The sequence below is a fragment of the Sminthopsis crassicaudata genome, chromosome 5, assembly GCF_048593235.1.
Source record: "Sminthopsis crassicaudata isolate SCR6 chromosome 5, ASM4859323v1, whole genome shotgun sequence".
NCBI classification, from domain to species: Eukaryota; Metazoa; Chordata; class Mammalia; order Dasyuromorphia; family Dasyuridae; genus Sminthopsis; species Sminthopsis crassicaudata.
The window spans coordinates 239392773-239416171 of record NC_133621.1 but is presented as its reverse complement, the minus strand read 5'-3'; the positions used below and the strand labels follow the sequence as shown (position 1 = coordinate 239416171).

At 34.5% G+C, this 23399-nt stretch overlaps 1 protein-coding gene across 1 annotated transcript in view; it reads right to left on the bottom strand.

Moving 5' to 3' along the window:
- Window positions 1-23399, bottom strand: part of DENND5B (DENN domain containing 5B) — a 242205-nt gene that overhangs the window by 126680 nt on the left and 92126 nt on the right. The window contains 2 exon segments of the mRNA XM_074270625.1: window positions 8852-9039; window positions 13197-13863. Of these exon segments, the coding sequence (XP_074126726.1) occupies window positions 8852-9039; window positions 13197-13863 (855 nt within the window).

Sequence of the window (23399 nt, the reverse complement as noted above, 5' to 3'; positions counted from 1 at the left end):
AAAAAGGCACACTAAGCACTAGGGTTCGTAGAACGATAAAATGGTCCAGCTATTCTGAAAATCAATTTGTAAGTATACCCCATATAACACTAACTATGCATATATCCCTTTGCAAAACCCAGTAATACCGCCATGTCGGAATATACCTGAAAATTGAGAAAATCAAACTGACTCTTTTCTGTTAATTGCTTTCATTTTGTATAACCACCAAGATTTTATATAATCTCCTAAATCATGTTCCACTTGTATCTGAGTCAAGTTTAGAAGTTCAATTTTCCTGCTAATCACTGTTGCATAGAAGAGGACAATATGATACTATGTTGGAAGGTATTCCTAAACTCAATTGTGATGTCCCCCAAAGAGATTAAAAAAAAGGTAGCAAAGAACTAAGAGAAATAACAAAAGAGATAAATTCTGAGAAACATTTAATAAGACCTGAAAAGTAGTCAGCAGAATTAGAAGCACAAATTATAAAATAACTGTAACATTCACCTTCCAAGATATGTTTCTGAGTCTCTAGACCTTGATAGCATGCTTCAGCTGCCTTCTCACCCTGGAACTTCTCTCAGTGCCTGTGACTCCCATCCTCTCCACACTATCCCTCAAATATTCCTCCTTTTTCATCCCTTCTCCTATCTGTGATTTCCTTTCAGGGCCTCCATTTTGTGAAGGAATCCAAACTGTCTATCCTTCACCATATCTCTCCTGGCCAACCTTACCACCCGATTTTTAGGGTTTTTTATGTTTTACTTTAGAATTTAAACTCCCTGATGGCAGGAATTATCTTTCTTTTGCTTGAGTTTACATCCCAAGTGTTTAGTACAATGCTTAGCATATAGTAAGTAGTTGTCCAGCTGTTCCATTGTGTTCATTTCTTCATAACACTGTGGATCATACAGTCCATGGCATTTTCTTGGCAAAGATATTGTAATGGTCTTCCATTTTCTTCTCCAGTGAATTAAGGCAAAAGGAATTTAAGTGATTTGCTCAGAGTCTAGTAATTGTTTGAGGCCATATTTGAACTTAGATCTCTCTGACTCCAGGCTCAGAACTCTAGCCACCTAGTTGCTTCAACATGTATTCAACATAATCAATAATTATTTACTACCCACCTATTAAAATAGTGTAAAGAAAAAACAACTTTGAAAGGTTTAAGGACTCAATCAATTATATTCCCAACTATGACTACAGAGAAGAAGTTAGTGTCAGTAATGCTCCTGCCCCTCCCTGCAAAAAATGTCACTGAAGCATTTTTTTTTAATGCATCAAACAGAAAAATTCAGAGGGAAATGTAAACAAGATAACTTCCAAACTAAGTTAAATATATTTAAGAATATGATCTGATTTGTGATTTCATAAATAATCTTCTGTTTTTTATAAATGGAAGTATTGTTTATCAAATTCAGAATACATTAAAATAGGGATGTAATGGGCCAGAATTCTGGAGAAATGTACTTGAAACAAGGATTCTTACAAGGTATTAACTCAGTGGAATTGATAAGACAAAGGTTATCTAGTTTATCGTGTGAGTTCTCTAGTTCAGTATGATTGAGGTCTTAACTCAGTGGAATTAAGATAATGATTCTCTAGTTTACATGTACTTAGTACAATTTTGGCTCATTACATAGGGACATATATCTACATGCAGATATAAATATATATATACACAAAACATACATACATACACACACACACACACACACACACACACACACACACACACACACACATATAATATATAAATATTGCATTTCCTCCAACTGGAGACGCCCTCTCCAACCAGTCAACTGGGAGGTTGGGGGCTTCAAGTGCTTCTGCAGTTAAGGCTATTTAAATTAGTATTTTACAGTTTATGCTTTGCATTTCTTTGCTGACAAACACCTTGTGAGATGGAAGATGCCCTTTCTCTGGAGATCGTAGTAAGCCCCTTTTAACTTTTTCTTACTCTGAGAATCTCTGATTGTTTTTGTGGTTGATACTGTTCCACACAGTTTCTTCTGGGCTCTGATCAATTCACCTTCAAATGATAGATGATCACAATAGATGAGCTTCAGAACCTACTAGATATTGCTTTGACCAGCTCCTGGTTCTTCAAGCTCACCACCCTCCAAATGGGACCCTGTATGGCAGACTCAGCTCTATACCCACTCCCAGTAAGAAGCATTTTAGAAGATAAGATCATCACCCTCATACCCAAAATTTTAGGCCCCACTTGTTTGAGGGGGGAAGTTGTTGATGGTAAATAAACCCAGGCAAAATACTAAGCAGTGTTTGAGTGAGCCCCAGTGAGAAGCAAGCTGCCAGGAGAATTATTTTGTTCTGACATTATCATGTACAGAAATCTTTGTGCTTTGGTAATCAACACTATATTTCACTACTAGCTTTTGGGCACTTATATGTTATCTCTGGATTTAGCTTCTAAAGATGTGACTATGAAAAAATAGCTTTTTTAAAATGCCGCCACATGATTCATATTGAATTTGCAGTTTACTAACTTTTACCCCCATCCCTTATACCCTAGCTTTTTGCATTTCTACCTAACCATGCTTTTCTCATCCTATATTTGTAGAGTTGATTGTTTTGTACTTAAGTATAAGGGTTTTCCCATTTACCTTTAATGAATTTTATTTTATTAGATTAAACCCAAAGCACTATGCCATTAAGATGCAGTTGGATCCTGGCTCTGTCATCCAATATGGTAGCTGTTCCTTTCAATTTTGAGTCATTTATAAATTTGATAAGTATACCATCTATGCCTTTATTCAAGCAGTTGAAAAAAATGTTAAACAAGCACAATCCCTGCATGTTCCACTGAAGACCTTCTATTATTGTGACATAAATGATTAACTATTATGACACTGACCATCTAATTTTGCATCTAATTATACTATTCTGTCTTCTCTAAAAGAATGGTATGATATGCTATCAAAAGTTTTAGTAGAAATCTAGTTACCCCTGCCTATAGCTTTCTTCTGATTCATTCTTTTAACAATGTTGTTAAAAAAAAGAAATAAGGTTAATGTGATGGGTCCTCTTTTTGATAAAGTCATGTTGGTTCTTGGTAATCACCACTTCTCTTTCTGGCTACTTCTTTCATTTCTTTAAAGATCTAGTCTAGATTAAACCCCAAAATTGGAAATGGACTATCCATGCAATAAACTCTGCATCTGAGAGAATTCTGGGAAGATGGCAGAGTAGGTTGCTAAATTTCAAGCTCTTCAGATTTCCCCCCTAAGAGGACAAATTTGTACTTCAGGGTGAATATAGACTCCTGAAAAACGAAAAAGATTTGGGGCAGAACAGGGATCCTCCAAATACAGCCCAAGAAGATCAGAAGAAAGGATAGAGGCTAGGGGTTAGCCAATGTGAAGTACAGATACCTGTGGGCTAGGTCTGCACAAACACTAAGTGGGGAGCTTGGGGGCTTGCTGGGTTTGATTGTAGCTTCATCAGGAACCACAGAAACTTTCATCTCATAGACAGTGTGAATTCAGAGTTAGGGATCTGAGTCTGGGAAGACTGAGTAAATCTCAGCTGATTAAAATGTAAAACCCAGATATGTTAAGAGATGTGGCCGTGGCCAAGAGTTACCAGTACACTCAGTGAGTGCAAAGGCAGTAGGGCAAGGATGCTGCTGGCTGTAGGCACTTGAAGTAAAGCTGGAAGCACCATTGCCCCACTCCAGGACTAGAGAAACTTACACAAATACCTTTTATTTTTTTTTTAAAAATGAATCTACAAAGAAGAAAGAACCAACCATAGAAACTTACTATAGGAAATGGGAAGACCAGGGATCATCTTTAGAAGAGAACTTCTACCTCAAAAGAGAATTTATAGGAAAAATATGTATGGATGGAATAACTTAAGTCAGGAGAAGGGGTCTCTCCCAGCACTGAGCCAGGACCCTGTTGTTTTGATCATACATAGATAGATCCCAGTCACAGTTCTGGGTGACAGTCCCATGGTGAGAAGAAACACTAGTACACCAGAGCTTGTAGCCATAGTGGAGCAAGGACCCTCCACACAGTTCCAGGGCAGAAAAGAGTGATTCCTCACATTCTACAACACAGACCACAAGAGTAATAAACACCCTTCTCCTTAGATCATACTACCCTAGAAGAAATAAAAACCCTAGAAGTATCTCTGAAAACAGCTACACAAAATCCCTAAAGCTTGGGACAATGAACCTTCCACTCTGTAAGCAGAGTCCTACTTTAACAAACAATTAAAAGTCAAATAACAAGCTGGGAAAATGAACAATAAATAGGAGAAAAAAAAATAAGACCATAGAAAGTTACTACGGTGACAAGGAAGATCAAAATATTCTTCAGAAGATAACAAACATCTAAATCCTTCAAGAAAAATATGAATGAGTCTCAGGACATGGAAAAACTCAAAAAGGGTTTGAAAATCAAATAAGAGAGGTAGAAGAAAAAAATAGGGAAGAGAAATGAGAGTAATGAAAGAAAATAATGAAAAAGTCAACAGCTTGGTAAAAGAAATACAAAAAAATACTGAGGAAAATAACATCTGAAAAAACAGAGTAGGCAAGCCAATGAGGAAAAGACAAAAACCTACTGAAGAAAAGGATTCTTTAAAAATTAGATTTGAGTAAATGGATGATAGTGACTTTAAGAGAAATCAACAACTGATGCTGAGTGAAATGAATAGAACCAGAAGATCGCTGTACACTTCAATGTTGTATGAAGATGTATTCTGATGGAAGTGGATATCTTCAACATAAAGAAGATCCAATTCACTTCCAGTTGATCAATAATGGACATAAATAACTACACCCAGAGAAGGAACACTGGGAAGTGAATGTAAACTGTTAGCACTACTGTCTATCTACCCAGGTTACTTATACCTTCAGAATCTAATACTTAATGTGCAACAAGAAAATGGTATTTACACACATATATTGTATCTAGGATTTATTGTAACACATGTAAAATGTATGGGATTGCCTGTCATCGGGGGGAGGGAATGGAGGGAGGGGGGGGAATAATTTGGAAAAATGAATACAAGGGATAATATTATAAAAAAAAATTACTCATGCATATGAAAAAAAATTCTAAATAAATTTTTTAAAAAAGAGAGAAATCAAGAAGCAAAAAGCAAAACTAAAAAAGTGAAAAAATGGAAGAAAAGGTGAAATACCTCAATGGAAAAACAAATGATCTAGAAAATAGAACCAAGAGAAATAATTTTAAAATTAGTGGACTACCTGAAAGACATGATCAAACTATGTATCTAGATAAAATCTTTCAAAACATTATCAAGGGAAACTAAGTAAATTGTAAAAAAAAAAAAATAATAATAATGTATGTAAAAAAATAAGTGGGATACACAAGGGGAACGTGGAAATGAGGAAGAAGTGGTGAAGGGATTAGCAGGATGATTTTAGAGAAGCCTGGGAAGACTTACATGAACTGATGCTAAGTGAAATGAGCATCACCAGGAAATCATTGTATACAGCGATCACAACATAACATTCTCACTCTTTTTGCTGTTTTTCACTTGCATCTTGTTTTCTTATTAATTTTCTTTCCTTTTTTATTTGATTTTTCTTGTGCAGCAAGATAATTACATAAATATGTTTACATATATTGGATTTAACATATATAACATATATTGGATTGCTTGCCATCCAGGGAGGGGGTGAGGAGAAGAAGAGGAAAATTTGGAACACAAGGCTATGCAAGGGCCAATGTTGAAAAATTATCTGTGCATATGTTTTGAAAATAAAAACTTTAATAAAAGATAAAATTGTTCATACTATAAAATAAATATGTTGGCCAGAAAAAAAAAAAATCAAAATACCTCTTGATTTTAAAGACAGGAGGTATGGGGAAAAAATAGCAAATGAATAAGAAATGGGGAAAGAGAAAGATGCCACCTAAGAAGATATTATTTAATCTTTAAAAAATACCCAATTATCATTTTAAGTTAAATGAATATAAAATCAATAATAAGAGTATATTTTGATTTGGAATTAAGCAAAAGCAGATATTTTACTTCTGAGGTTTCAGTCAAAATAGAAAATAGAAATGTATAGAAAATATGTATATGAACATGGATACTAGATGATGCCCATGATAGATATAATGGAAGAGTTTGTCTTCATAAATTCAGATTAGTAGTTAGCAGAAAGACCAGAAAAATGGGATGTAACTGGTTCTATCCTGCTCAAGTTAGAAGATAGTTAACTGGGTGAAGGTTAAACTTTTCTTGGAGAGTTCATGGCCAGGAAGTTCATAAATATTAATTTCTCCTCTGGAGGAGCAAAGCCTCATTTTAATGGTCATACAATGTATGTGGTAGGAGAGGGAACATATCTAAGGGTAAATGTGTACTCAGTATAATGGAAGATGTACATTCTGTGGTCCCAGCAAATGGTAAAATAGGGAAGGGACTTTGTGGTAGGGAATAGGGACTTAATGCTTGCTTTTGTTAAGTATGTACTTATTCAAAGACTTCTGCTTTTGCAACAGCATAATAAATTGAGCTTTTCACTTCATCACTCTTAAGAAGCTTATTTTTCATACCTTAGAAGAGTGATAAAGTATCAGCTTCTGCTTCCAAAACAATGTTATTGAGCTGTAGTTTACTCATTGAAGCAACTAATATAGTTGATAAAAGAAACTCATGTAATTTATCCCAGGGCATAGTATTTTTGTATTCAATGAGCTTTTTAAATCTGAAAAAAATGAAAAAGCTGATGTTGAATTCTTGAATAAAGAATTAGAAAAGCCTAAAACTATAGAAAGGGACATTTAAATAGGGATTGTGAATATGTGTGTGTTTGTCAAGTGTATGTTAGAGTCAGAAAAATACATAGGATTTGAAAAGGCGAATACTGAAAGACTTCACACACAAAATTCCACTATGTTCTCTCTTTCTTTCTGTCTCTGTCTCTGTGTGTGTGTCTCTCTCTCTGGCCTTTACAATTCCCACATAAACATATATGTCTCAAAATCTCAAAAATCAATCTCTAGCCCATCATGGAAAATCAATGCCTACAAATTCATTGGCTGTGCTAAGCAAATAAGAAGTGAAGTAAATTATATCTTCTAAGAAAATCATTTTCTAAAATAAAAACTGGATAAAAAAAGTAAAAAAAAAAAATCAATAAGGAATTTCAGTGGATTTGGCTAATCCATTTATTTTCCAGGATAAAAGAATGGGCAGATTTTTTCAACTAAAAAAATATAATAAGTCAGATTTAGGAATAGGTAGATTCTCTCAACTAAAAATATAATAAGTTAGATTAGTTTATAGGAAGAAGAGAGAAAAAAGATATGAGAAAAGAAACTTCAGAGAAAAGTGAGAGAGCTTAAATGTGGCTTATACCAAGCTATTTTCCATGACCAAAGTATGTCCTATTAATAGGGAAATATTCACTGAGCCAAAAATAAGCAATGGATGACTGCATTTGCAAGTGGACAATGGCTTTGTATATTAAAACTTACTTGTGCTATATGTGAAGAAATTCCTTGAAAATGGTACTAAATAAGTTTAGTAATAATATAAGGTTCAATTATTTTATGCTTCTCATTTTAATTTTACATGTTATTAAGAAAAGCAGATATCATTTTTCCTTCCCTCTTTTGAAACCTCTTGAGGGGCCAAATAATAAATATCAAGAACCAATAAACTAAAAATAATTTATTTATGAAGTCCAGACTATATGCAAAAACTATTCTAGGCTGAGATTACAAAGACAAAAATGAAAATCTCTGCTCTCAAGCCTTTTATTTAATTTAACTAAAACTCTCAAAGAGTTTCCATTAATAACCCTAAGATCACACTACAGCCAGCTATTGGAATTTTATCTCACTTATATTTATAGACCAAGTGATAGAAATATTGTGTCTAGGCCTTAAAATAAAAAATGTTAAAGTATTTGTTATTTCATCAGCTACAAAGTGATAAAGGATATTCTTTTCATGTTCCAGAGGTAAAAAAATTAATCAATTTTAATGTTTTAGAAATTGTTATAAAATTTGAAAATAACTTTTAAAATGGAGTTGGGAAGGTTGGGTAGAGAAGAGATTAAAACTACTTTAAACCAGACAACATAAAGAGCATATATATCTTATCTGAGCTCCATTTTCACTGTTTCTTAAAATTTATTTATCATTGACTTGAATCAGTTCTGTATTATATGTAATAAAGTGCTTATGGAGATGATTACAATGTGGTAGCATCCATTAGTAGGGCAGCAAATTGGCACAGTGATAGAACAGCAGGATTGGAGTCAGGAAGACTAATCTCACTGAGTTAAAATTTAGCCTCAGACTAGCTGTGTGACCTTGAGTAAGTCATTTTGCCTCATTTTCCTCATCTTTAAAATGAGCTCGAAAAGGAAATGGCAAAGCACTCCTGTATTTTTGCAAAGAAAACTCCAAATGGAGTAAAGAATTGGACGTGACTAAAAAGTGACTGAGCACACACATGGAGCATCCATTAGTGGACAATGTCTAGTCTCTAATACTAAAACTATAAGCTGAAGTTGGTTGAATCACTCAACAAAAGAGAGAGGAAAAGGGAGAGAGCTTGTCAAAGTGGAGAACAAACTAATCTCCATGTGGGCTCAAGTCTCTTCTCTAAAACACATTAGTCATATAACTAAGGCAAGTTACTGGTCTAAGCAACTCTAAGTTGCAGAGAAGGTACTCCTTTATATTCATAGATATATTCTTCAATAAAAGTTCTTCATAATAATATCAGAAAATTTTTTTAAGTAAGAACATAAAGGAAAAAAAATACCCATGCAAAAGCATTTTTTAAAAACCTTACATAAACTATCAAGCAAAAGAAAAGTATCATAAATCACAATAAAATTTACCTCCTGTGGAAGTTCTAATTTAGAGCGATCAGTTCCTTCTTTTGACTGAAGTCCCATCAGATAAGGTACAGGAGCATCAAGAAAATGAAGGAGGGAGGCAGGAAGAATAGGTACATACACATGTTGCCATTGAAATGGGAATAAAAGTGTGGTGATCCCTTCTGCTACCGTCATTAGGCGCTGATAATCTTCAAAAAGAGAGAAAAATACATACATGGAGTAAAAACAAGTAATACACATTCAGGGAGAATGTTTGTACTTATAAAATGATTCTTATAATTATATAATGAGCTAAACAATTTCAGTTTAATTCTCCTTGATTTCAAAAAGCATAGAGATCATTATTCACACATTCAAAATACCACTAACTAGTTTAAAATAAACAACCCCTTTTATATATGAACCTCTATTTTTAAAATATGAGATTATGTATGTATTATTAATATCATTCTTTGTAACGCTATTATTATCCAAAATATACAATGTCCATAGAAATTTCCTTTGTGAATTTTTCTGGTAGGGATTTTTTGTTTAGTTTTATATTAGGGCTAGCAGTTTTTTGTTTGTTTGTTTGTTTGTTTTGTTTTGTTTTTTCTTTCAACAGAAAGGGTCTATGCTCATTGCTTGAGGAATGGAAGACAACCCACTGAAAACCTCAGAGGCTGAAGAAAGAGGTCTACGCAAATAGTAACAAAGCAGCCAGAATACTTAGCTCACAGAATATATAGAGAAGAATAAAGTGCCACTGGACTAGAAAAATAGGAAAAGATCAAATTGTGAAGAGTTATTTAAATGCCAAGTATAGAATTTCATATTTGATCCTGTGTATAAAAGGGAGCCACTAGAGTTTATTTAGTAATAGGATGACAGTCATTCCTGCATTTTTAAGAAAATCACTTGGGCAGCTAAGTGAAAGATGGATTCAAATGGGAGCAGTGCTGTAGACAAAGCTGAAGAAACAAGAATATTTCAAACAGCCCCGTGAAGAGTGGGATAGTAAATTTGTTATGAAGTACAAAAAGGTTGTGCTGCTGAAGTGAAGACATATTTGAAATTGCATAACAAATTTGTACTGTAGCCAGTTAAGTACAATATTACAATTTCCTACAGCTTTGTTCAGCAGCATGTGAATAAGAGTAAAGGAAGCAAATGATGGGAATAATTACCTTTTCAGCAAATTATCTTTTTTTCAGGTACCTTTTCAGTAAATTTATTTTCTAAAAATTATCCAAGTTCTGGATGATTAAAAATGCCAGAAGGGGGCTCATGTGCAAAAGTACTAGAAACTTTTACCCCTTAGAATTTAGAGGAGAATAGTAGTTAGCTGCCCTTTGTGAAAACTATCCCACCAATTTCAGTATCATAATGATAGTATCTCTGCCATACTTATGGCAGTAAGAACTAGACTTTGCAATAGACCAGAACCTATCTAAAAACATGTAATCGCGAGCTTTTCCCTTTTTAAATGAAAGAAAATATGTATCACTTAGAAAAAGCCTAGAGGAAAATACCAAAAATAATCACTTGAGACATGTTTTTCACAACAGTTAAAGGAATTGTGACTATCTCAGAAAAAAAAAATGTGTGAAGAAATATACCATAAGACAGGAATTGAAATGCTGTGGATAATAGTATGTATTTCTATATGAAAAAGGACAAAGGAAAATTTTAGTCATTATTAACAACTTTCTCCCATAAGAAATTTAGGTATAACAATTTATCATCAGGGAATGTCATAATTTTCCTTTAGAAATTTTTTTAAATAGTAAAAAATTTTAAAATAGTAAAAAAAAAAAAAAAAATTTTTTTAAATAATAAATTTAAGAAAGTAAGTACTATTACTTAGCAAGTCTGTTCCTAACCAAAATCATTATCAATACAAAAAAAGTTGGGTCATTATTAAACATATTCTACTTGACTCATTCTACTGACATAATTTTTTTAAAAAGAAGAAAAGCAAAATGGTAAAAATAGGCTTCATACCAATACCCACATTGCAAATAACAAAATATGTATAAAGCACAAAACATTGTTCAAAAAAATCTGCCATTATGGGTATTAATATTAACATTTTTACATGACTTTGAGTTTTTTAATTTTTTCTTGAATCCAGCAAGGTAAAGAAGCCGATATTCATAATTCTCTTTACATAAATGCCCAATATTTAGAAATGCTACTTCTGGGACAACATCAAATATCTATGTTCTTTGATAATCTTATTAGAGAAACAAACTCTTTATTTGGAATACTAAGTTATGGGAGGCCATAATTAACAGGGTTATTACTTTGAGATGTAAGACTGTAACAACTATTTCACTTGTATTCTTCTTCTTTCCTTCCTCTAATTAAATCTTCCAAAAGCAATCCAAAAAAAGAAAAAGGAAATGGTCCAAACTGTACAAAAATATTTATAGGAGCTTTTTGTGGTAGCAAAGAATTAAGATCATAACTTGTAGAATGGCTGTGGATTACTGTGCCATAAGATGAGCAGGATAGTTTCAGAAATACCTGGGAAAACTGCTATGAACTGTTACAAAATGAAGTGGACAGAACCAGAAGATCACAACTATGAAAGTCTTAGCTACTCTAATCAATACAATGATCTAAGATAGTTCTAAAGGTCTGCCTCATGATAAAAAATTCCATCCACCTCTGGAGAGAATTGATGAAATCTGAGTGCAACTGAATTGTAATTTTATCTCTTTCTTTGGTTTTTTTTTTTTGCCTTTTTTTTTTTTTTTTGGCAAGATGACTAACATATTTTTCATGATTTCACATTTATAAATGATATGGTATTGTTTGAGGAGAAATTGGAGGGAGGCAGAGAATATAGGATGTGAAATTTAAAAAAAAAGAATATTGAAAATAAATTTATATACATGTATATATATATATATATATATATATATATATATATATAAATGTATTTTAAATCTTTAATATTTTAAATCTATTAGAAAGACAGGCAAAGTCTTTTGCTTAGGAAGCTATATAGCCAACAGTTTCATTAAACTCTCTGCAATATAGACCTCATGCCAAAAGCATTTTGAAATGTGTATGTATGAAGCAGTAAAACTTATATTATGAAAGAAATGGTTACCTGTTCACTCAGGTACCATGTATGGCTAGGAAATTTTTTTCTCTGAATACTTATCTCTCCAAAGTTAATCTCACCTTATAAAGAGAAATAAGGCAAACTGCCAAAACTTGGCTTTCATTTTTTTAATAACAAGTTGCCTCTACCATGTAAAAATAGACAAATATTCTATAAAATGCTAGAGACATTTGGGTATTTTAAAACTTTTTATAAGGCTGCACAGTATTTTGTTTCATTTGAATATAAAAGCAAACACATTTGTAGATTATATAAAAGTGTAATATGAAAAGCCGATAAATTTGAAGTTATCAATTATCATAGAATTATTAGCAAAAGAAATGTGAATTAAATGATCTTTAAGATTTTATATCATACCCATCAAATTAAGAGATTATAGCAGAAGAAAAAAATTAATGCTTCAGAATGAGTTTAAAAAACAAAAACAAAAGCTGATGCTTTTTATTTTTTACACCATTCATTTTCCAAAATATCTTCTGCTACTACATTTACTCAGCATTCTGCTCTCTGCCCCAAACCACCAAATCTTCCCTTGTAACAACAAAATACAGTTAAGTAAAACTCAAAGACATAGTATGACATTAGGCAATGTAGTATCCCCCTATCTTCACTTCATCATGAAGAGATTTGTTTCATTATTTGTTCTCTGGAACAAGTATACATTTTTGTGCTTAATTCAGTTGTCTTGTACACTAATGTATCTTAATAGGAGATGAAAATGATTCAGGTGCTTTGGAAAACAATTTAGAATTACATAGAAAAAGTTACCAAATGTTAACAAACAAACAAAAAAATAAGCTCATCTTTAGGAAAATGGACAAAATATGGTATATGGATGTAATAAAGGAATATAATTATGCTAAAAATATTCAAATAAGAAAAAGAGAAATATGAGAAATTTTATATGAACTGATGCAGGGTAATAGTAGATTAGGATCATATACACAAATCATTAGACTAATATTGATGAAGACAGTTCTAAAAAGTAGCTGATTACTAATTGTAATCATTAATTTTAATTCCAGGGGATATGATGAAGCATATTTTCTTCTTGGCAGAGAGAGGGTAAATGTTTGTATGCAGTTTTGTTGTAAAATATTTTCAGATCCAATCACTGTGGTAGTCAGTTTTATTTAATAATTTTTCTTTGTGAGAGAGGCTAATATTGGAGTCAGGGCATATCAAGAAATTATTTTGATGTAAAATAAGTAAAAATAAATAAAGACTTACCTTGTGAATATAAAAGAATCTGCATTTCTAGAAGAACACATGTGAAAACTTGAACAAGATTCTCCAGTCCTAGAAGTTCAAAGATTTCCCAAAGAGGATAATCTGAAAGTGGGAGCTCATTGGGTCCAGGTCTCTGGCAAATGACAGGTTCATAAACACCATAAAATTTTAATGACCTCCCTGGAGGTGGAAGGGGAACCTCATAAAGAATGTTATGAATATAGCTCTCAAGAGGTAACGGTGGGGGCTGCTGGGAGCTAACTGCTTTATAAAGCTGAAGGAGAAATTTTTTGCAAGCTTGCATGAATGGTAGTGGAGTGATCAGACATATACTTTTTGAAACAAACAGTGTATCTCTGCTGATGTCATAAGAATTGTACCGCTGGAGCTTAGCAAGTGAAGTTGCATCTCCCTCATCAATATTGCTTATGAGGGAATCCATGCTGCAAGAGGATGAGGTATAGATATTATTGTAATGTTCTGCATTATGCATTTGGTAGAGTGTATGCATTGCTGTGCAGATCTGCTTACTGGTAACTTCTTCATAAAAAGTAAGAACAAAACCATAGGTGCGGGAACCATCTTCTCTGGTAATTATAAATGAGTGGAATTGAGGATCTTTATTATCCATTTGTGTTCTGAAGGAGAGTCCTTTAGGCATACAAAGCTGTGGAAAAAAGAAGACATAATAAGAATTTACAAATATTGTCATCCCAAAGCAAGTTCTGTGGATCAGTTGTTCTTAAAGAACTAAGAGTGAAAAACATTTTATCTACAACCCTAATGCAGTTAAAAGCAATCTTCATTTTATTCATAAATTAAATTATTTTTAAAGCAATGTAAGTAACATGAAAAATCATGGAATGAGAAAGCAGAAAAAACACTAAAATGGGGATTAAAAGATCAAGGTTCTGCTCTTAACTCATTTACTAGTCATGTTATCTATAATAATAACATTTCTAAATCTCAATTATCTAACCATGGACCTAATAAAGGTTGATGATCATGAAGATTACACTTAACAACATATAATAATTTCCATTTGCAAACAGTGGGAAGATGAATATTTAATGAAAGAGGATTTCTTCTTACGCATTCCTGATGAAAAGACCAGAGCAAATCTGATTTTCAAATATAAGACTCAAGAAACATAAAAAGGTAAACAGGTAAGAGAAATCAGAAGGGATTCAATAAGGTTAAATAATAAGGTTTATATTCCTATAAGAGAATATGATATGTGTAATTCTTAAGAGTTACAGAACTTATTATTTTTAAGAATTTAGAAAAAGTATAGTTGTGATTTTCTCCACTGCAGTTTTGATACATTGTGGGTCAACATAAGAAAGTAAATGGGAATTTGGGGGGAGTTTTGAGGAAACCACAGATGACATACAAAGGAAGTTTGTGACCAAATATTTAACCCAAACTTTACAATAAGGTATCCCAAAAAAGAAAAAGTAAAAATTCAGAATTTTCTGGTACAGAAGGAGGGCAAAAAATTTTATGTGGATTTTCCAGATTGCAGGGAGCACTATAGCCCTAACCCTCTTGATATGGAAGGGATAATTACCTAGACAAAGGCAATGGGTGTTAACTGATTATAACAAGACGATATCCAGAAAACCACAAAACAAAACAAAATTAAATAGTGAGAAAGAGAAAGGGGAAAGGAAAAGTATAATGAGATAAATTATTTCATACAAAGGAACTTTTATAGTGGAGGGTGATGTGACTGGTATAGCAAATGATGTGGCACCAGGTGATGTGCTTTAGAAGCACTACTAATCCTTTCCAGACCATGGAAAGGATTGACAGATTGATAGCTCTTTCTCATGTGAAGAATTCACAATAGCCATTCTCTTTGGCAAAAGGTAGATTTTTTTTTTAATTTTATTTAGAATTTTTTTTCCCTCAGTATATATGCATGAGTAATTTTTTTTACATAATATTATCCCTTGTGTTCATTTTTCCAAATTATCCCCCCCCCCTTCCTCTACTCCCTCCCCTTGATGACAGGCAATCCCATACATTTTACATATGTCACAATATAACCTAGATACAATATATGTGTGTAAATCCCATTTTCTTGTTGCACATTAATTATTAGCTTCCGAAGGTATAAGTAACCTGGGTAGATAGACAGTAGTGCTAACAATTTACATTCACTTCCCAGTGTTCCTTCTCTGGATGTAGTTATTTCTGTCCATCATTGATCAACTGGAAGTGAGTTGGATCTTCTTTATGTTGAAGATATCCACTTCCATCAGAATACATCTTCATACAACATTGAAGTGTACAGAGATCTTCTGGTTCTATTCATTTCACTCAGCATCAGTTGATGTAAGTCTCTCCAAGCCTCTCTGTATTCCTCCTGCTGGTCATTTCTTACAGAGCAATAATATTCCATAACATTCATATACCATAATTTACCCAACCATTCTCCAATTGATGGACATCCATTCATCTTCCAGTTTCTAGCTACTACAAAAAGAGCTGCCACAAACATTTTGGCACATACATGTCCTTTCCGCTCTTTAGTATTTCTTTGGGATATAAGCCCAATAACAGCAATACTGGGTCAAAGGGTATGCACAGTTTGATAACTTTTTGGGCATAGTTCCAAATTGCTCTCCAGAATGGCTGGATTCTTTCACAACTCCAAAAAGGTAGATTTATTTAAGAGGTTACAGACAAAATGAAGAGATAAAATAGGCATCAGGAAAGGCAAATATGAAATAGAGTGGAAAAGCACATAGCAAGGAAAGGTGTTTTAATAATTAGTGCTGGAAAAGGAATTTAGCACCAAAAAAAGAGTTAATTAGCTTTAAGGAGGAAAAGTAGGTCCAAGAGAAGAGATACCATAAGGCATAGTAGATTTAGAAGAGATACCATATGTTGTGACAGGCTAATCCAAAGGAGTACAGCAAAGATGGCATGTGTCATAAGTAGATTTATAGGGAAAATTTAACCTCAGGTACAAGACTGGAATTTCTGAAGGGACACAGCAAGGTGAGTGTACTCATGACCCCACAAAGGGTGAGTCTCAAGAGGGTTGATGTGGACTGACCTCCACAAAGGGTAGGACCATGGAACTAAACTGATCTCTATCAGAGCCTTCTCCCTGCCTGATCCAGGGAACAATTTCATTAATGCTCTGGTACCTGCCAACCACACTCACTATTCAGAATTTCAGGGGAAGGAAATTGAGAATGTATGGAGGAATGCTTGAACCTTACTCTTACTGGAACTGGCTCAAAGAGAGAATAACATACACACTTAGTTGAACACAGACATCTCTTACCCTACAAGAAAGATCTGTTATCAAGTAAGGAGGAGCAGTGAGTATCTTTTTAGAAAGGGCCTAATAAATGCCTTTATAACTTAGAACATGAAGATCATTAAGCTTTGGGCCCAAGGTTGGGGATTTATTTCAGTAAAAGAAATTACTACAGCCTCAGGACTAGTGCATTTTTAAATGTAAATGTTTGTATTAACAAGTAAAGATGCCATCCCTCCAAGAATGACAATCATCCTACAGTTCATATTGAAGAACTATCCCTGAAGGAATTTTCTGAAACATTAATATAAAAAAGTAGTAAGAGAAAAAAAGAATGAAAATTTGGTAAGTCCAACAGCTGCAGAAAAAGATTAAAGAGAAGATGAGAACTTTAGAGAGGGAGAGAACCAAGAAGTTTCTTGTGTTTTTTCCCAATATTCTTCTATTATTTCTGGTCTAATTTATTTTTCTTGCTAATATCTACAGCCTTCTGTTCTTCATGACAGTTAAATACAGACTTGCACTTTTATTTCAAGGTCATTTGATAATAAGGAGCAAATCAGTTTTTAAGTGATAAAAGGTACAATATTTTAACAACCAATGGCTCATTGAGGCCCCTTTTCCAAGATATGTTCTGAAAGGAGCTGGGGGGAGGGAATGTTGGGAAAAGGAAAACAGCAACATTGTTTTCCCCTTCCAAACAGGTAGGCAGCAGTAAGATACAAACTGATGCTTATTATATTATTCTTTCTTTAAAAGTTGAATGTTATTTATTTGCTATACATAAAGCATAAGCATTTCACTTGTGTTTGAGGACAACTGAATTGCTTTCTCTGAATATTTATATACTATCGTGTTTTCATTAAATACTCTATAAAAGACTGATAGAAAATAATTTCTGTTCTACTGAATGAGACTGAGCTAGCTCAATACTCTATTGACTACTTGCTAAAATCAGGTTTGACTTGCTTTCTGGGAAGAAAAATCAACAGAACCTTGAAATTCCTTTCCTGAAAAACTGTTCAGAACAAACTATTCCCAATGTAGACTGCTTTAAGCCTTTGATCCAAATTTTCATGCTTTGAATTCATAAACTTGAATCTAATGATACTAAATCCCAAATCCCTATTTCATTTACTCTGATTTCTTTAACAGCAGTTCTCTATCACAGAGAGAAGATAAATAACTCATCCATCCTTTCTCAAATCCCTACACCATTGGAGAACAAAAACAAAAACAAAACCACTTGAATTACTACTAGGTAGAAATTAAGGGATTTTGAAAACAAATAAATTAGCTACAAATTAGAGGAAGAGAGGAAATTAGGAAAAAAGGCTCAAGTCATCCCAAATTATCAATAGCCTTTGTATCAGAAATTTTGCAACACTTTGCAACTACTTAGTAGTTTTACCACTGAGACTCTTCAGGAGTGTGCTTGTACCAACTCAGCAAAGTTGACTGTCAAAAAACAAGTGTTAACATTTAATGCAAATGCTACAAACTAGGAATTATTATTTTGTTGATTAGATTTAAGTGATTGAAAAAATGATTAAATTTAAAAATAAGTCCTGAATTTTCAGAAAGTAAGTTGTATTTATTAGCTTACTCCTAGATTGGCTCTCTTACATAACCCACTAAATGGGGTTTCTTCAAGAAATCTTGACAGTTGCCTAGGAAAAATATGATTTCAACAATTTCTACATATTTGCCTACATAACAGTAGTTCCAAGAATGCCCACAATTGCTGTAGTTATCACTATTATAGTTTAAAAAAAAAAAAAGTTAAAATTTGGGTCACATCATAGTCACCAGAAAGATGGAGGAGTAAGCATTTTTTTTTTGATCTTTTAGTCCTATCAAACCTCTTCAAATGTGGAATTAAATGAAAAAGATACAACAATTGCAACTATCTATAAAGTCTAGAAAATCAAGAACCTGAATGAGGTAACAATTCAATAAACAGAGCACAGAAGCATAATTCTTTATTAAGTACCACTTCTCCCATTACATACCACATTCTGGGTGAAAGTGTATGGAATAGAGAGATAAGGTGAAGAAGTTAAGAGGAATGTGTGAATTCTTTTTCTGTATTTATTTTCATTATTTCTGTGTTTGTCCTATGACCTGTATAATACGTGCAGGCCCATATTTACTTGAGCCTTAGCCAGCTATATATCTGAAGCCTGAAGGTCTGATTTTCTGTTTCCTAGAAATCAGATGATTTCGGGCAAACAGAAACCTTCCATTCCAATCTCTCTGGATAGCAACAACCAATTAGATGCCTCCCCCTCCCCTTCTCAATGCTCTCTTGTGATGTAATCTCATGTATAAAAGCTGTGTATTTTTACTATTTCTTTAGCCTTCCTACCACGAGTTTTCTCTTTGCCTTATCTCATGATAGAACGGCTCATCCTCTGGAGGTTTTAATAAACAACTTTTCTGTTTTCTACTGAGTGATCTCTGAGTAGTCCTTTTGGGTAAGGGTCTTTTACATCCCACACAAAAGGTTGCACAAAAAACCTATCCATAACCTATAGATTCACAACAGGACTCAAACCTGTATTGCTTCCTCCTAATGCCTCAAAAATCCAAAAGTCACACCTATCTTAGGCTACAGACAATAGTGAGAAAGCCCTTTGCTGCAGCAGAGCTCAGCCAAAGAACTGAGGAACTGGGGCAGGACATGTGTCTATATAGTGGAATGTTTATTATTTTATTAAACCTGAAAAGAAAGAGCTCTAGCATTCAGCTAGGGCTAGTTCTATATCCTCCAAAAGCCTTTAAGGGCAGAGAACAAGATTAGTTAACTATAATGTTCTGATTGGTTTTCTGGAGGTCTTGGAACTAGCCTTTGTTTCAGCAGAGTAATCACTATGAGAACAGCCAGAGATAAAATCCATAAGTCTTTATTGTCTCCTTCACAGTTTATCTCCTTGATTGGGGCCCAGCTAGCTTTCTGGCAGTCCTTTGGAATGTGTCTTGGTTTCTGTGGGGGAGGCAGGAGGACCATCAAACGATGGTCTCTTCTTGAAGTCTGTCTCATTCCGAGAGCTTGTGCTCCAGCCTCCAGTCCTCTGTCTTCTCTGGCTCTGTCTTTGAACCTTTAGGTCTGACTGTAGCCTAAATACTCTATTACAATTAAATCATTCCAGTATACTGAGTATAAGCCAATCATTATATCACTAGGGAACCATTATTTGTTGTAAGGTTAATTCAATCATACTGAATTAGAGAACTATTAATCACCATGCTAATCTAGATAACCCTTGTCTTATCAATTCCACTGAGTTAACACCTTGTAAGAATCTTTGTTTCAAATTGGGAAAATATTTTTTAAAGTAAAGGTTCTGACAAAGGTCTCATTTCCAAAATATATAGAGAACTGACCCTAATTTATAGGAAACCAAACCATTCTCCAATTGATAAATGGTCAAGGGATATGAACAGACAATTCTCAGATGATGAAATTGAAATTATATCTACTCATATGAAAGAGTATTCCAAATCACTACTGATCAGAGAAATGCAAATTAAGACAACTCTGAGATATCACTACACACCTGTCAGATTGGCTAAGATGACAGGAACAAATAATGATGAATGTTGGAGGGGATGTGGGAAAACTGGGATACTGATACATTGTTGGTGGAGTTGTGAAAGAATCCAGCCATTCTGGAGAGCAATTTGGAACTATGCCCAAAAAGTTGTCAAACTATGCATACCCTTTGACCCAGCATTGCTGTTATTGGGATTATATCCCAAAGAAATACTAAAGAGCGGAAAGGGACCTGTATGTGCCAAAATGTTTGTGGCAGCTCTTTTTGTTGTAGCTAGAAACTGGAAGTTGAATGGATGTCCATCAATTGGAGAATGGTTGGGTAAATTGTGGTATATGAAGGTTATGGAATATTATTGCTCTGTAAGAAATGACCAGCAGGAGGAATACAGAGAGGCTTGGAGAGACTTACATCAACTGATGCTGAGTGAAATGAACAGAACCAGAAGATCACTATACACTTCAACAACAATACTGTATGAAGAGGTATTCTGATGGAAGTGGATATCTTCAACATAAAGAAGATCCAACTCACTTCCAGTTGATCAATGATGGACAGAAATAACTATACCCAGAGAAGGAACACTGGGAAGCGAATGTAAATTGTTAGCACTACTGTCTATCTACCCAGGTTACTTATACCTTCGGAAGCTAATAATTAATGTGCAACAAGAAAATGGTATTTACACACATATATTGTATCTAGGTCATATTGTAACACATGTAAAATGTATGGGATTACCTGCCATCGGGGGGGAGGGAGTGGAGGGAGGGAGGGGATAATTTGGAAAAATGAATAAAAAAAAAAAAAGAATCTTTGTTTCAAGTACAGAGTTGGTGAGAACCCCAAAAAGGAGGTGATCACATCCTCCCTGATGTCTCAGAAAGGGAGATGAAAACACCAAAGGGAAATGGAGAATCAAACCAGATTAGTGGGTTTCTGAAGGGTCTCACTTGAGTCAGGAATACATAAATCCATCAGCATGGAAGGCATTACATAAGTACATGTCAATATAGCACAGGGTAGTAGTGATATAACAAACAACATGAAACAACATCAGGAATTTGCATGTCCATAAGTCCTAGAAGTAGTCCAAAACCAATCTATTGTCCATTACATCATGTCAGGAATCCAAGGATTTCTGCCAGTTTGGAAGTCCTGCAAGTCTTATGTGTTAGGGAATCCAATAATTCCTGATGGTCCTTGATGGTCCTGCAACAGTCTTATCAACAATTTTTCATCACAGGGAAACCAATGATTCTTGTGCATTCTGAAGTCCTGCAATATTGTCTTATTATGTATTAGGGAATGCAATGATTCCTAATGGCTTTCAAGTCCTGCAAGTCTTATCAACAATTTTTCATCTCAGGGAATGATTCTTGTGGGCTTTGAAATTCTGTAACAGTCTCATTATCGGCCATGCTCTTTCACTGTCAGATGTTTCTTAGGTCTTCTCTTTTGTTTTGAGATTTTTTTCTCTTTTGTAGACATGCTTCTGACATTTGCTCCTTGGGTACACACCCCAAGTATCATCTATATAATGTAACAACATTACTTTTGGAAATGCTTTTCTTACTGGAGTAAGAGCAGCAGTAACATACATTTGGCACATAGTAGGGCTATTTTTCATTCTCTGTGGCAAAACTGTCCATTCATATCTTTTATAAGGCTCAGCTAAATTAATGCTGGGCACTGAAAAGGCAAACCTTTTTATATCCTCCTTATCCAGAGGGATAGAATAGAAACAATCTTTAATGTCTATAATGCAAAGAGACCATTGTCTAGGCAATTGAGTAGGAGATGGAAGTACAGACTGAAGAGTTCCCATAGTTTCCCTCTGTTAATTTACTTTTCTTAAATCAGTCAACATCCTCTATTTTCCAGATTTCTTTTTTACAACAAATACAGGGGAATTTCAAGGATTTAGAGAAGGTTGTAAGTGTCCTTGGTCAAATTGCTCTTGCACTATATTTAATAAGGCCTGAATTTTATTACTTGTTAGGGCCACTGTTCTATCCACACTGGTGAATCAGTTTTCCATTGAATAGGAACAGGTGAGAGTAAAGGCAGGCCTTCAATAGCAGCCCTGCCTAAAAAGCCAAAATACTCAATTGTAATCCTAACTGCTGTAAAATATCTCTTCCCCATAGACTGATGGGGATTTTTTCAATTACAAAAGGAGTAAAAACTCCTGTTTCACTTTCAAATGTCCATCTCATAGGGGCAGCACTAATTTCAGCTGTTATTGATTCTCCTATGTCTCTTATAGGTGTCTGTCTTAATCTTTGGCCAGTGACTGGCACCCCTAATGACTATATAATGTGCACCCGTGTCTACCAACCCTTCTGATGGTATGCCATTTACATAAATAGTGAGTATAGGTTAGTCAGCTGTAACAGCTGCAGTCCAGAATATTCCTGGATTATGCTGGTGGGAGTCAGAATCTGGGCAATTATTACCAGATTGCTTATTAGGATTATGTAACAGTAAACCTGATGCTACTACTTCTCCTGGGTGATAAGTCACACATTGTCTACCAGTATTAGTGACTGGGACATTAGCTACATATTCCCCAGTTTCCCACATCAGTATATGGATGGATGCTGTTTTGTAAATACTCTCAGGAGGTGAAATAGTCAAGCTTACTGTGCCTGGGGCAAGGGATCCATGGGCCGGACAGGGACAGATTTCACCTTTCCAGGGCATATCTCAGCAATCCCAGCTGCATACAACTCTATTTTCCCTAAATGCAATCCCTTTTTTCCCATCTGATTGCTTCTTGGCTGATAGATCATGTAATCCCTTTCTTCCATCAGATTGGTTTTTGGCTGACTGATCATGTCTTAATATTAAACTTCTAAAGACTCTCTGGTTGTAACCTTGGCTGCCATCTTGCCCCACTTGGGGCCGTGGAGTTGGGCTCTACCTCTCATTTCCCTGGGTCATTCTACATTCTAAGGCCCAGTGACAGCCCTATATTTTGGATATAGGATTTTGGGTCTTATTCTCCCACCCTGTCCTCTCATCCTGTCTTGATGCCAACATTGAGCTTTCAGATGCCCTACTTTACCACACTGAAAGCATTGGCAAGTCTCTCTGGAAGTCCCTTGCCAAGAGGGACCCTCTCTTCCCATGTTCTGCATCATGGCATGTGGTTATAAAAGGCATTTGTGCTCACAGTGGCACAGTGTCTTATGATCTCCTCTAAAGGAGCATCCTTGTGTAGTCCAAGAATAATTCTTCTACAAACCTCATTAACATTTTCTCTAGCAAGTTGTTTTGTCATTATTCCTGCTGCTGCATTTCATATGACAGCTGTCTGCAGATGTCTCATAAAATCAGCAAAGGGTTCATCTGGACCTTGCTCTA